General features: G+C 35.2%; 1 protein-coding gene across 1 annotated transcript; it reads right to left on the bottom strand.

Moving 5' to 3' along the window:
- Nucleotides 1–7650: 7650 nt before the first annotated feature.
- Nucleotides 7651–12248, bottom strand: LOC131653319 (succinate--CoA ligase [ADP-forming] subunit alpha, mitochondrial). Its single transcript, XM_058923427.1, has 6 exons — nt 11698–12248; nt 10171–10341; nt 9520–9643; nt 9285–9346; nt 8481–8562; nt 7651–8057 (listed from the first exon to the last, which is right to left on the bottom strand). Exons 1-6 carry the CDS (start codon nt 12097–12099, stop codon nt 7918–7920), a joined length of 981 nt encoding a protein of 326 aa, XP_058779410.1. The 5' UTR covers nt 12100–12248; the 3' UTR covers nt 7651–7917.
- Between the last annotated feature and the right edge of the window lie 3451 nt (nt 12249–15699).

Raw genomic sequence — 15699 nt, 5'->3', positions numbered from 1 at the left:
GTTGATATATTAATATTAAAAAGAATTATATTAATAATGGTATTTTTTTCAATATTATGAACTAATAGATAATGTGGGAGATTGAGACTTCTTCCAAATAAAAGATGAGTGGTATAAGAATAAAAACATTATTTAAAAAAAGTCCAATATTACTATAATACATTCTTAGTATTGAATATATATTTATAAATTGTAATCTATTAAACTATTGTTAATTTTTTATATAAAAAACAAACTCAATATAAAATATCAATAAAAATATATTTATATCTATCTAAATAATAATTATTTATCAATAATAATTTAATAAAACTTTCCGCGCATCGCGCGGGTAAACGTCTAGTTTGTCTGAAAATGTATTCAATGATACAAAATTAGGGTTTTTTTTTAAAAGACAAATTTGGTGTTTTTTTTTTCTAGTGTATATTCAAAAGGATACAGTATTGTGCTTGTAAAGTTGGGCTCTATAATATTCCATATTCTATATTGAGTCAAAAAGAAATATAATATTCCAAATTCTAAATATCACTTTTAAAGCTTTTAACTCATAAATATTCCAAGTATCCAAAGATTCAAACCATGTCCGACCCTAGTTGCCTTTGTCTAAGGCTTCTATTTTTTGAAATTTCTTTTTCTATTTTGTAGGGATAAATTTCAAAATATTCTTTGGAGATGCAATATTAAAGAGGTGTTTTCGAAGATGTATTTTCAAAAATATCATTTATGCGTTTGAAAGGTGTTTCGAAAATGTATCTCCGAAATAACTAGGGGTGGCAAAACGGGTCCGCCCGCGGAGAAAACCCGTTTTACCCGCATTTTTTTGCGAAACGGGGCAAGATTTTAGGTCCGCTCCCTTTAATGTGCCCGTCCCGCTCCATTTTTTTGCGGGCATGAGCTTTTTCATACAATTTTACTATTTTTAGACCTAAAAGGTTCAATGCCCGCGGAATTTTCCCGCCCCGCCTTCACTTTTTTGCGGGGCGGGGCAAAGTTTTAGACACGCACTCTCAAATATATCCGCCCCGCCCCATTTTTTTCGGGCTTTTGCAGGGCGAGCATGCCTGTTTGCCACCCCTAGAAATAACCCCTGACAGTGTTTTTTTATAGAAATTCATCAAAGTTAAGTTTTGATACGGAATTAGATTGATTAAAACGATAATAAAAACGTGAACAGAATAAAAATGATAAATGATAATAACCACAAACGATAACAAGCAATATCAAGCGATAATAAACTATAAGCACAAAATGTTGTTCTGAAAATAGTAAAATATTATACATAAATTATTCTGGAATTAAAAAAAGCATAGTCTACTGCGTATGTCTAATCTTCACCCCCCCTGGCCCTTCCTCTGTCTCCTGATCCCACCGCAGTCGCTGCCTCGCTAACCACCCTCTCCATGATGGTCATCGCCTCAGGACCTCCCCTCTCAATGATCCCTAAGTCCAAAGTCTCCCGCTCAATCACGTGTATCCGCTGACAAATCGGCAAGACATCAGTGGCATGGTCACGGCCTGCTAGTTCTCCAAAATCTCCTCATGAGTTGGCCTAGGTGGACGTCCAAGAGCATCTGATCTTATAATAGGGTGTGACACTGTGTAAAACCATGTCACGTATCCTTCTACATAATGCCAAGTGCTAAATATCGACATCATTTGATAGTCTTGTGCACCAAATGATGCTCTCAATCATCAAAGATCTCATCGAGATCCCGGTGGACAATGGTGTCTAGAGCATCCTGAGATGGAGATCTAGATATGATCTGGACATAGCCAAAGCCGCATGCATCGCTTTGGTAGATATCTGGCCATAGTGTTGGTCCCTCGTGTCAGTCACCCATAGTATAAGGAAATGTCGTCGAATGGGACAATCTATATGTGATCCTTGAACGGCGTCCATAGGATGTCATCATGAACAGTCTGATCGAGATACACCCAGAACGGCAGCACATCTTGATTCGCTCTATGGGGAGATACACGACAGCCCTCAGCATAACCTCCGTATAGTCAAGATCAAGAGCATATTCATGAATGCGGTGGAAGTGAGAAATGATTCATCCTTGAAGTAACATATAAGAGACATGTAAGCAAAAATTATTAATAGTAAAATAAATTTAATAGTGGGAATGAAAGGTACCGTCGTAGCGTGTAAGAGCCTATAAATTGCCTCATCCTCCAATTAGAGTCTTCATTCAGCTTTTGGTATAGATATACCGAACAGTCGGTCCTCTAGTTCCAATCACTCACGAGTGCATCCAAATCCATGAAGTATCGAAGTTATGTTACATCCACGTAGTTAGCACTTTTATCCACAAAAAGGGATGTGCCAACCAAATACATTAAGTAACACCTCAAAGCACACTAACGGTGATACTGAACAAAGAAGTCATTGCCATCAGTCTCGAAATCAGCTACTGCAATAAGGTGGTCGTCATAAAGGTTCTTCAAGAACGAGAACTTCACATGTGCCCCATTAGTCGAAGAACACTGCTTAACTACCATTTCCAGTTGAGCACCCAAATACTCAATCATCCACTCAATGGCAACATCATGAGTGATGCGGGAGTGGTTAAAGAGCCTCCCTCGGATAGGAAGAAGTAGCAGACAGGCGACGTCATGCGGAGTGATCGTCATCTCTCCAACCGGAAAGTGGAAAGACGATGTCTCCTTGTGTCATCTCTCTACAAATGTTCCCTGCATTTCGTGGCTAATTGTGTTGTAACCGGAACAACAAAGTCCTGAAAGTCCGGAGGCAATAATGGCATTCCCTAAACCAATTCATAGTAGGATGATCCAGAGTGAATATTTTGCGAGCGTGGTTCACAGACTTTAGAATCGCCTGTTCCTGTAAAATATAAAAAAAATAAATATGTTTTGAGGTGTTAATACAAAAGTGTAATAAAAAAAAGTAAAACTGTAATAAAAAAGTGTAATAAAAAAAGTAAAATTGTAATAAAAAGTATAAAAAAGTAAAACTGTAATAAAAAAGTAAAATAAATATACCTCTCCACTGGAAACAAATACATCAAGGTAGAGGTGTCAGAGGGCCCTCCTGGGTAATTCGGGATAACATGCACCCTTCGCCATCTTCGACCTCGGGTGTTACATGCCCACCAACTTCCGCATGGTTCGTCCTCGAACCACATCGTACTGGGAGAGGTTTGGCTCTGATACCATTTGTAACACCCCAAACTGCTTTCGGGATGATCGACTGACCCTACAAACTAACACGGGTCTTTTCAGCATGCTTTGACCTCACTCACACGCTTTCCGAGAAACTTCCCAGAAGGTCACCCATCCCAGAATTGCTCCAAGTCAAGCACGCTTAACTGTGGAGTTCTTATGAAACAAGCTACCGAAAAGAAGATGCATCTTGTTTGTATAGGTAGTACCTATCAATCCTTATATGCACTCCTTTAACCATGGAGTCCCATACCTGCACAGCATCAAGATCCCTCTCATTTCGATGTGGCGACCAACCTTGCCCTCTTCGGCCTCAGTTGTTACATGCAGTGTAACCACCCTTCACCATCTTCGGCCTCGGGTGTTACAACATGCACGGGTGTCGGAACACGAGTCTCCTCGGATGCTGGAACTCGAACCTCCTCATATGCAGAAACATGTACCTCCTCAGGTGCCTCCTCATTATCCCTAGATGAGGACGCACAGATATAAGACTCCTGGGAGCCGAAGCAGTTGGTCCCTCCACTTCCTCCCGCGGTATTCGACGGCATTCGCGATCCCTCGCAGTCTACTCAGCTCTATCACGCCGAGCCGAAGCAGTTTGCATTGGTTTGCCGAGTCTAACTTTGTCCGGGTTGTCAAACATTTGTCTTGGAAAAAGAATAATGACAAGAATAGGCCAGGTTTGAAAAAAAAAATTTAAAAACAATTCAACCAATATTTCGGAGATGCACCTCCAAAATTACATGCGACATTCATTTTTGTAGCTCATATGAAAATTACCCAAAAATGCAAAATTTTCATAATCTTTTACGTCAAACAAACATTTCACAATAATATACTCAACCTACCAACTTTAAATCATCCTAATCATATTATTATATAGATCCAAAGTTAAAAAAGGAATTTAGAAAAATTTACTCAAATGTGTTGAATTTAGTTGCAATGAGTGAAAATGAATTGTGGAAATGATTAGAAATGAATTTTGAAAGAGAATTTCTTTACTCACCTCCTTATGGGGATAACCTCCCGCGAAAAACCAAAAATACCCCTACTTCGGAAATACATTTCCGAAATAATTTTTTTTCAAAATTTTCCCAGAATTCGGAAATACACTTCCGAAAAATATCAAATGAGGGGTGTTTTCGGAGATGCATTTCCGAAAACACCCCTTTTTTGAGATTTCGGAAGTATACTTCCGAAGGAAAAAAAATAGTAACAAACCCTTCTTCCTCACCGAACCTGAACCTCACTATGAAATACCTTTCCTAAATTATTTTTTCATAAAGTATAAAGGAGACTATATATGCTTCCATGTCCAAAAAGTTTTTTAATAGAATTTTTTTTACCGATTGCTATGATTGCTATGAGAAACTGTCTGTTGAAGAGGAAAAAAATAAATACAGAACTAGTAAAAACAAGAAACAAAACAAGAAGAAAAAGGGGATATAATCTTTAATACTTATTATCAACTACTGTAATACTACATTCAATGATTTTTTCACTGGTTTGAGAGAGATACTAAAAAGATTAAATGGGCACAAGCATTAGTTAAAGGAAACTGGAGCACATACACCATGCGAGTGTTTAATAGGGAAAAGCAAGAGCTTTTTCGGAAGTATACTTCCGAAACTCTAAAAAAGGGTATTTTCGGAGATGCATTTTCGAAAACACCCTCATTTGATGTTTTCGGAAATGCATTTCCGAATTCTGGGAAAATTTTGAAAAAAAATTATTTCGGAAATGCATTTTCGAAATTTAGGGGTATTTTAGTATTTTTTCGCTAGGGGTGACCAAGAAGGTTGGGAGGTCAGAAAAGAAATTCTCATTTTGAAAATATAGAGATTTAAGGGTTTTAGGGTGTTTAAGGTTTTGGAGAGTTTGAAGTTTGCAAAGAGACAGAATGAGGGGGGTTTTATCGTGAGATAAATTATATTCCCTAATTCGGAGATGCATATTTGAAAAATCCAAAATTAAAAAAAAAAAAAAAGTTTATTTGGAGATGCATATCCGAAACACTCATGATTTTGGGGAAAAAAGTGAATTCGAAAATGCATCTCTGAAAACACCTCTAAGAAAATGAAATATAGTGCATTCGAAGATGTATCTCCGAATTCTGGAAACAAAAAATGAATCACGCCAGAAGTCCCTAAGAAGATATAGAGGTGGAAAAAGAAATACCTTTTTTTTTTTATGAGAATTTCTTAATACACCACATGTATCTCTAGTGCAACCCGTGAAATTTTAAAAATATTTCTAAATTTCAAAAGTGCATTTTTGGACGCACTCGAAAATACACAAAATACATGCGTAAGTGAATTACACATTTATTTTGTTAAAGAACCAGTCCAGAAATATATTTTCAGAACTACATTTTAATATGGAAAAAAACATATGCACTGACAGTGTAAAATAGTTTAACACTGTCAACTAATGACAATCATGAATCAGGACAACTTAGACTGAAAATTAAAAAAAAAAATTGTATGACATGGCAGAACGTCATGTTCTAATTGGATAACAGTGTAAAACTTTTTTACACTATCAATACATAACCATTAAACTCATTTAATAATGTGGTCCATCCGGAAATATATTTCGAGAACTACATTTTAATATTTTGATGCATTATGTTACAGATAAAACTGGTAGTTCCTCTATGAGGATTGAGGACAGTGTTATCTCTTTCGTTTTTGGACCTTGGCTCTCATCAATCAATAAAAAAAAATTCACAATAGACCAAGTATAAAAATAAATAAATACAAAATTTTAAATTAAGACTAAATGTAAAAATAAATAAATTATAATTTAATTGGCAAGATATTATTTCATATAAAATACTCTATTCGGAGTTCGAATTCAGTTCTGAGAACGCATGAGTTCGAATCCAATTCAAGACAGACAACGGTGTCAAATTTTTAGAGAGAGTTTACTGTCTATTATGATCTTATAAAGTTCGAAGAAATAATCTCTACAGTTATACGCAGAGGATATTTAGTTTATATTTAAAAAAAAATAGTCTCACTTATATAAAATTGTTGATGAATTAATATAATTAAAATTTTAAACCAAATATAGTATATAAATATTTTTAAAATTTAGCTATTTGTTTAAAACAAAATGAAAGACTTACTTTATAAAAAATTTCAAATTCACATGATCATTAATAATCAGTTAAAAAAATTTAATCACTAATAATAACATTAAATTAGATATTCCTAAATGATTGCTGCACATTCATAGTTGCACTACAGATTGAAAATTGCACCTCTCAGTGTATCACAATGGCAAAAAAATCTCACTAAAATAACTCATTTCTAAACCGGTAAATAAAAAAGAAAATTTCTTAATGCATCCTATATACTTAAAAATGATCTTACGAAATTTCAAAAATATCCGGCAATTTGAAAATATATTTTTGGACATCAGAAAATAAAAGAAATACATGCGAAAGTGATCACACCTTTTGTAAAAAAAATAGTCTGAAAATATAATTTTGGAAATTTGGGGCCACTGTATTGTTTTAATGCAGCTACAAAACGCCAATATATTAAACTTGACAACCAATTTTTCGGAAATGTAAGTTTAGTCTATTTTGATAATTGGTCAATTATCAAAATAGACTCAGCTTATTATATTGCTATTACTCATCTTAGCTAGAGAGTAAGCACTATTGTTTCATTTTAATTTAAAGGAATATCAACTAGAATATTTAAACAAATTTATCTAAAATTAAAAAGTTGTTTACAATTTAAAATTTATCATATCAAAAAAACATTAAATAAACTAATTTTAAAATGATTTAATAAATAATTACATATATAAAAAAGTTTGAATAAAATGAAAAAATTATAAAAATATCTTTTAAAAGACTATTTTTTGAATCCGCCTTAGTCATGGAGCTTATTGTAGCTACCCGTACTCTCCGCTCCCTCAACATCTCTTATCCATATATTAAAAGAATATTAGTCATTATTTGTTGTTTTTTTATACTTACGATGATGCAAGTATTAACATTTGGAGTAACGTGACTTGAAATGAATACGTTTTGGATTTAATGGAGTATAAATTGCTTGAATGTAGTTAACATCTTAGTAAGAATTACTATTCTCGGTAAATCTGTCTAATAGGATAATACCTAATTGGAAGCTAATTGGAAGTCGTATAATGTATTTGGTCAATTTAGTTCTACATTTGTATCTTTGAAAACAATTGGTTCTATGACAAATTTTGTAATCATTGATGTGAATAGTTTTGAATCTTCACAAGGGGTAGAAACATTATTTTTAAAACATCAGGTAATTTTGCGCTATTCATAAGTCATAACGTGTTACATCCGACTTTCTAAGAAAAACGGTCTATCCAATTGTTATCAATACAATAATCATCAACGCAGACAAAATTATTGCCAGAAACCACACAGGACGACACATTTTGGATCACATAACTGACCAACTTTGCAGACACTTCAAACTGAAGTAGATGGAAATTCATTGAAAACTAACTACATGTGTTTACAAACCAGCGCCACAAAAGCTGAAACTCAATTTGGAATGTATCAAATTTCCGGAAATATAAAAAGCATCTTGAATTATTTTATTCTAAGGCGCCTCCTTGTATTTTTGAAAAATAAAATAGGAAAAATTATCCCATTATTATCAATGGGAATCAAGTATTTTGACCATGTAGTCAAATCAAAATCAAAGTTACTTAATGAAAATAAATTAACCCAAACTATTGCACCAACCCCTTCTGCTTGAAAATTTCAAACATGGCAGTTCCAATTTTAGCAGGAGACTCCACAACTGTGACTCCAGCATCCCTAAGAGTGCTGATCTTGTCTTGAGCAGTGCCCTTGCCACCCGACACAATAGCTGCACAGACAAATCAAAGTTGGGCAATTAGTGTAATATGAAAAAGCTTTGTTTAGAATTAGAAACTTATCTTATAAAGTAAATAATTATTTAAGTGTTTAGAAGAGCTTTGAAAAGTAGTTTATAATATGCCTATAAATTGTTCAGTCCCTGAATAGGTTATAAAAACAGCTTGTATATAGAGCTTATACAAAATTTACCCCCAATATCCTCATAATAGTAAAATCAACTTATAAATAAAATCCTAAGACGAGTCCTAATTGGAAAAACACATATAACTAGGATGTTTATATAAAAGCTACCTAACATGGATTAATATGCAATCTTCCCATGCTAACATTCTAGATCAATATTTTTAATCACAAATTCTGTAACATAATGAAGTGATATTTTCCATCTGAGGATAAGAAAACAAAAATGTACCTCCAGCATGACCCATACGACGGCCAGGGGGAGCAGTTAATCCAGCAATAAATGCAACGATGGGCTTCTCAGTCCCGCTTTCCTGCAAATGAATTCGTAAAATCAATTAAATACTCAATCTTTTGAAAAGAAAATATGATACCATAGCATGTGTTTGTTTTTTTCCTTCCGTGTAGACAAAAAAGATCCAGTTCAAATAAATATCACCATTCACCAGATAACAACACGTAATGATAACAACACGTAATGAAATGAAATTTAACTTCTCATTCACCAAAAGAAGATTCACATCATTCCCATTAAACAGCCCTTTCCATGCCCATAACCCCCTACAACCAAACCCAGGACAAAAGTAGGGATTCTTAACAGGCACACTAGTACACTACCGCAACAACTGATTATCATTAATGAGCATTATGAAGAACATATGTGAAAATAAGATCAATTGATCTAAATGTTAATGTAAAAAAAGTACTTAGTACAGAATAAAAGGCAGCAAGTTACAATTAGGTGTTAACCTGAATTAAGATCGATCTAGGAGGATTTGCATTCTATAAAAGGAGGAGACAAGTAGGTGTGGAGGGTAAGGATGGAATTGAGGTAATAGGAGAGAGGTGGAGTCAATTAGAGGAAGAGAAGAGATGGACTTAGCAGAAGGGGCAGTTGGTAGAGAGAAGGGAAATGAGGATTTGAACTCTAAGAATATGTTGGGAAAAAAAGAAAGAGAAATATGAATGATGATGAGGTAGTGGTTTCTATGATTATAACATGTTAGACAATGTAAAACTAAAAATTAAGACGAACCTTAATCAGTGCAGCAGCATCCTCTTCTGCAGTTCCTCCTATCTCTCCTATGAGAACGATACCTGATTACACAAACAGATATAGTAATGAGAACCAACCATTCCATTAACTCCTACAGGAATAATTCATCAGGAAAAGAAACTATGCAGAGAAGACTTGGACATGGGTTTAGGGATAAACTAACACGATAATATATTATTATATACACATGACACAACAAAAAGTGACTACGCACCTTCTGTCTGAGGATCCGCTAGGAACTTTGTAAGGCAATCAACAAAGTTTGTTCCATTGAAGGGATCTCCTCCAATACCCACACAAGTGGATTGTCCAAGGCCAACAGCAGTTGTTTGGAAAACCTGAATGATTACAAACAAATACAAGGTTTATCCACGGGTAACCATCATAATGTATTCACCAAAGTAAATAAATAAAATCTCATATGGTAATAACTGCCAAGATAAGCCCGTTACTCAATAAAAGACATGAAAAAGTTGTCTATTTTGAAAGCTGCAAATAAATTTAAATAGATGAATGAAAATTGAGATTTTTTTAAGCATAAAATGACAGTACATTGTTCACAAGTGTAAGAAAAGAGGCTTAACACAGAAAAACCCAACTCCAGTAAAATATGAAAGTGTCAATAATTTCCTTGACACCAAGGCATCATCACCAATGAGGAGAGGGAACAGGGAACAAAATTTGAACAAATAAATCTTATCAGCACACATTTGATATAAGGCAATCTCACTCCAAAGTTGACGGATGGCATAAAATGGAAGAAGGCCAAACCACGCCATTCTGGCATGGCTGCCATTAAAGAAAACTGTCTCATACACTACTACACAAATCAACAGCCTTCCCAACATCAAAAACAAGAACTCACCGCTTCATAAGTCAAAGTGCCAGAACGAGAAACAATTCCAATGCGCCCAGGTTTGTGGATGTAACCTGGCATGATTCCGATTTTACATTCCCCAGGCTTGATGATACCAGGGCAGTTTGGTCCAATCAAACGAGTTTTGGATTGTCTGTTAATTGCTGCTTTAACCCGTACCTGGCATAAAAAAAGTCTTAACTTCAGCCACATGATTGATACAAGTAGAAGAGAGCCAAAAATTAATTACAAAAATGCATCAATCAGCTTGAATTACATCCATCACATACCCGAATTCAAACAAGACAACATGAAACAATGCATTAGGCTATTGCACAACTATGTCAAAAGCCATAAACAAATCAAAGGCTCACACATGAGCAATCTAGTCCCAGTCTTCCAGAAATAAACAAACAGATCAATACCAAACCAAAAACTATAGAACCAAAAAACTGTATGCCTTCTTATCTATTTACATTGAAATTTGAAAGTCTAACCAAATCAAAGGCTCGTATATGAGCAATCTAATCCCAATCTTCCATGAATACAAACCAAAATAAATAAATAGAACCAAAAAAATGTATGTCTTTATAGCTATATACATTGAAATTGGAAAGCTTAAACAAATTTGCACAGTCATCTTATTATAATCCGGGGATTTGACACCATAACATTACATTTTAGAACTTTTTTACACTCACAAATTAAATATAATTGCATATCTATTTAAATTGTCACTATAGCATCATTAAACTCAAACCAAAAAAAAATAAATTCAAATCACAAAAACAAAAAACCTTTAATTTAATCTCATTACAGATTTCACAAAAAAGATCACAAGTGATACATACAATCAAGTGAAACAAAACACTTCAGCCCACCCTAATTCATTATTGCAATTATATCACTAAAATAAAATCTATCTAACACTTACACTTCAGATCAAAGACATGTCTGATGCATCATGTCAGTGTCTTACACATACTGATAACTAAAATAATATGTAGATGCATTCAATCTCTTTCATTTTCTCAAATTATTATTAGTGTCTATGTGCCAACCACCATAAACCTTTCTTTCACTAGATCAATCAACATATATTAACCTATAACAACAACAACAACAACAATTACAAACCCTATAATAATCGGCCACATACGATTACATTCAAATTCAATCACTCATTTTCTCAAACTATTATCAGTGTCTCTGTGTCATCGATGTCTCTCTGTCAGTGTCATGCAATGCAAATGAGCTTCATATCACAACAGCATGCACTTTAGGTCACCCTAACCCTATCTTACACCAGATCAATCAACACATATTAATCCACACACAACAATTATAACAGCAAATAAAACCAATTCACAATGCCAAATAAATAAATAAATAACTCAAAACAAGTAACATAGCGACATGCAATTAAGGTCACCCTAACCATCTATACACTAGATCAATCAACACAGTAATTATAACAAAAACAACAACAAAAATTAGTGCGAAATAAATAAATCTCGAAATGAATAACAAAGCTACCATATCATGCTGAGGAATCCCTTCCGTAATGCAAACAACAAGATCCAACTCAGCCTCCAACGCCTCCATAATCGCAGCAGCAGCAAAAGGAGGAGGAACATAAATAACAGAAGCATTAGCTTTAGTCTCAGCTTTCGCTTCCGCAACGGAATTGAAAACCGGAAGCCCTAAATGTTCGGTTCCGCCTTTCTTCGGAGTAACACCTCCAACCATATTCGTTCCGTATTCGATTGCCTGCTCCGTGTGAAACGTTCCATTCTTTCCGGTAATTCCTTGACAGATCACGCGCGTGCTCTTATCGACGAACACCGCTGGTGACGACGGCGTTGAGGATAGGTTTCGGAGTTGTTGGCGGCGCGATGCGATGGATGAGAGCAGTTTGGTTGCGCGTTGGAAACTCATCGCGAAGTTTTTCTCTCTTTCTCTCAGATCAGAAGGTTCGGTGCGATTTGATTTGGTTTTTACGCCGTTTTGATTCTACAGAAATGAATCGAATGAAAAAGCTTGTGCCTCCTTTCGTGACTATTCTTTCAGAAAAAAATGTAGGATTTTACAAAATGCACACAAGCAATTTATTTAATTAGTACAATAAACAAAATTTGCTCGCTATTATTTTTATTAAAATAATTTTGGAGAATTTCTCAATAGACCCCTTGAATCTTTGCCTCCTGCTTTCGTAGATGCACAACATCCGGAAGTATATTTTTTTAAAAAAAATTTGTTTCTTTCTGTAGGTGCATCTATGAAATGCGTTAAAACAAAATGTTCCGTAGATATACCTACGAAACAGTCTACTATTATTTAAAATCACATACATTTCACTCCAAAACTCAATTTTTATAACAATAATGAAAAAGTCAATTCCAGTCAATCAGAGTAACGCAATTTAAAGACAATAAGTAAATAGTACACCAAAAATAAACATAGTATAAATTGTCGGCCAATAATGGTGATCTCGACGTGAGGAAGATGAAAGGACTAGGTCTCTGGATGTCACCTCTCCACAAATGCCATCAGTATCCCGTTATGAATCGTCTGGAACCACGGCTATGAGTGCATCACATAACCACATCTCATTAGGCTGCGCGAGAGAAGGCAGTCTTCCAGGCGTAGAGGTGGAACCTCTCCTAAAATTTTCCACGAAAAACACTGTTATCTTTAAGCAAAGTCATAAAATGAATAAAAAATAATAAATAATAAACAAATAAAATTTACCTCCCTCTCCCAGATATGCCTAGTCGAATGATCTGCATACCCTGTCAGTAGGGACGCATCTATAAGACTCACCCCCGGGTACCAGACAGGCTCCGACACCGAATCATCTTCGCGTAGCTCAACAGATGGCACCGAAGATCCTGCAGCACCTGTCATTGGCACATGCACAAATGTAGAAGAACTGTCTCGTCGACGTCTGCGGGTGGCAGGCATCTATGAGGAACCCTTTGCATCATCCTGAGGCCTCCGTCAACTGGAACAGATGGAGACGGCCCGACTGGAACAGGTGTAGTAGGTACATCGGGTGTAGCAGGTACATCAGCTTAAACGGCAGCTCCATCTGTCACCTGTGATACTACACGCACCCGTTCACACCGAATAGATGCATGTTGTGCAGTCCTCCCATGTATAACTCTGTCTGGATGGCCGGCCATAATGTCTGCATTGTGATTTAATAAAATCGAGTAAGTTACTAGGTAGTTATAACAAGAAAAAGAAAAAAATATATCAGCTCAGAACATTCCGTAGATGCATCTACGGAAGTGTCCTACATTTGAAAAAATGAGTTTCTTCCGTAGGTGCATTTACGAAATGACCCAACGTTCCACTCTTTCGTAGATGCATCTACGGAAGGTCTGAAACCTCCAAAACGCAACAATGGCGCCTGGTCACTATTGCAGAGAGTTCAAAACTCATTTTTAATGGATTGATCGTCAATTTTACACTTGAAACAGGACCTACATTATAGCTAAACCTTATTTCTTACACTACTCAATCATTTTTACATCTAAAAATCAAATTCAATCTCTATTTTCAAAAACTCTAAAATAATTCAAAACATCGAAAACTTACCGATTAAATGTAGTTTGGAACTTGTTGGAATATGTTGGTAGTTGATCTTGAAGTTCCTGGCCGAACTCAAGAGGAAGAAATGAAGTTGTTTGGAAGTTTGATTTTTGAGTTTGAGAGAAAGTCAGGTGTTAGCAATGAGAAAGTGAAGAATGGGGAAAGGAAGAGTCTGGCGCGAATATAACATCAAATGCTTCGTAGATGCATCTACGGAAGCTTCCGTATGTACATCTACGGATCAAAACAACTTTAAACCAACAAAATGGTGCTTCTGGAGGTACATCCACGGAAGCAGAGGGGCAATTTTGGAAAATCAATGGTGGGTGAAAGATCCATGGGGTGGAGTAAGAAATTCTCCAATTTTTATAGAATATTTAATGTGAGAGATTCTTCTTCCTAAACTGCCTGTATTTTATTTTGGTACAAGTGTGAAAAGAAAAAAAACACGTAGAGGAGGGATGATTTCAATAGGAGGTTACACAAAATATTAGTATGGTGCATCTTTATCAATTTCATGTTTTTGTTAAATAGTTTATATAAGCATTCTTCTCATAAATAGTATGAAATATTTGAACTCGTCATTTTATAGAAATAAATTCTTTAATATTGTGAATAATTGCAACATAGTGATGTCAAACATTAACAGCTTATAAGATAAGTTTGATAGCAGAGTTAGAGTCAGAATAACACATCACGTCTTTGATGCCAAGTTCTCAGGCCATACACAAACCACTATATAGCGTCATCAGCTTAACATGAATGATGGTGTAGTAACCAATATCACCCTCAAAACCGTGAACCCAAGCACCATCAACATTTTGAATTTTGAATAAATCTACCAAAATCTGAGACACATGGATTACCAAGGTTACTGACACCAACATTCAAACACATACAACTACATTTGTGTGCATTCTTTGTAATCGTTCTCATTGGATGAGACATATTATACTTGAGAAACATTTAGCTAACAGATTACCATGATTCACTGTGATGAGTTTCAAAGTATAAGAAAATATCACTTCATTCGCAAGACACGGTTTGTTCCTAGCGCGCCACAACCACCAGCAAGTAGCCTAAAATATAGAGACATCACTAATGTCATATCTAATCCAATCATATAAACTATCCTCTTGGAAGAATAGTGGGTTCAATAAGCCAATAAATTTTTGAAAGCGAGTAGCAAATTCACAATCTCTCAAGTAGTGTAGAGTCGTCTCAGCGTCCTGATTGCATATAGGACAAAGATTCGTCTGGAGCATACCACGATCATACGACATTGATCTCGTAGGAAGGAATTTATGTAAAATCGTCCAAAAGAAGAATTTCATCTTCTCATTAGCTGGAATATGTTGCACCCACTTTCAAGAGTTATTGTCTGTTGTATTTTGAAAAAATTCAAGTTTGTTGAGCCAGTTATAATCATTTCGAGCATAATAGATATCATATAAATTGTCTTTCCATGTTAACCTATTAGGCACCAAAGAATTAAAACAAATGAGAAGCGTTTCCAGGCGGTCACGAACAACCGAAAGAATATTAGTATATAATAAATTGAAGTTTCAATTCCCATCTAAGTGAACATCATTCACTTGCATTTTCAAATCGTGGATATCCACTTAGAAAACCTGCTCCACTAATTTCTCTACCCCAGACCAATTAAAAAACCAAAAAGAGGAGTTTCAATCCCCCTATATAAATTCAAAACCATCTTTAAGAGCAGATAGTACTTTCACAATTGCATTTCAAGTGATCTCAGTTTCTTTTTCATATTAAGGAACATTTACTTACTAACATACTTATGCTTCAAAACTTGGACCCATAGAGAATCACATTTCTATTGGAGATTCTAAACCAGCTTACCCAACATAGAAGTATTGGCTTCTCTTGCTTTATGGATCCCAAGACCACCCAATTTTTTAGGCTTGGCAATTTTAT

Source organism: Vicia villosa, linkage group LG2, assembly GCF_029867415.1.
Source record: "Vicia villosa cultivar HV-30 ecotype Madison, WI linkage group LG2, Vvil1.0, whole genome shotgun sequence".
Lineage (NCBI taxonomy): Eukaryota > Viridiplantae > Streptophyta > Magnoliopsida > Fabales > Fabaceae > Vicia > Vicia villosa.
This window is presented reverse-complemented; position numbering and strand designations above follow the sequence as displayed.

What these genes read in the sequence shown, in the direction of transcription:
- LOC131653319 (XM_058923427.1), bottom strand. Translation starts at nt 12,099, where the DNA reads ATGAGTTTCCAACGCGCAACCAAACTGCTCTCATCCATCGCATCGCGC. An exon ending in AGCGGATCCTCAGACAGAAG is followed by an intron (nt 9,347 to 9,519) that starts GTGCGTAGTCAC and finishes TTGTGTAATCAG; the next exon opens with GTATCGTTCTCATAGGAGAG. An exon ending in ATGCTGCTGCACTGATTAAG is followed by an intron (nt 8,563 to 9,284) that starts GTTCGTCTTAAT and finishes ATTCATTTGCAG; the next exon opens with GAAAGCGGGACTGAGAAGCC.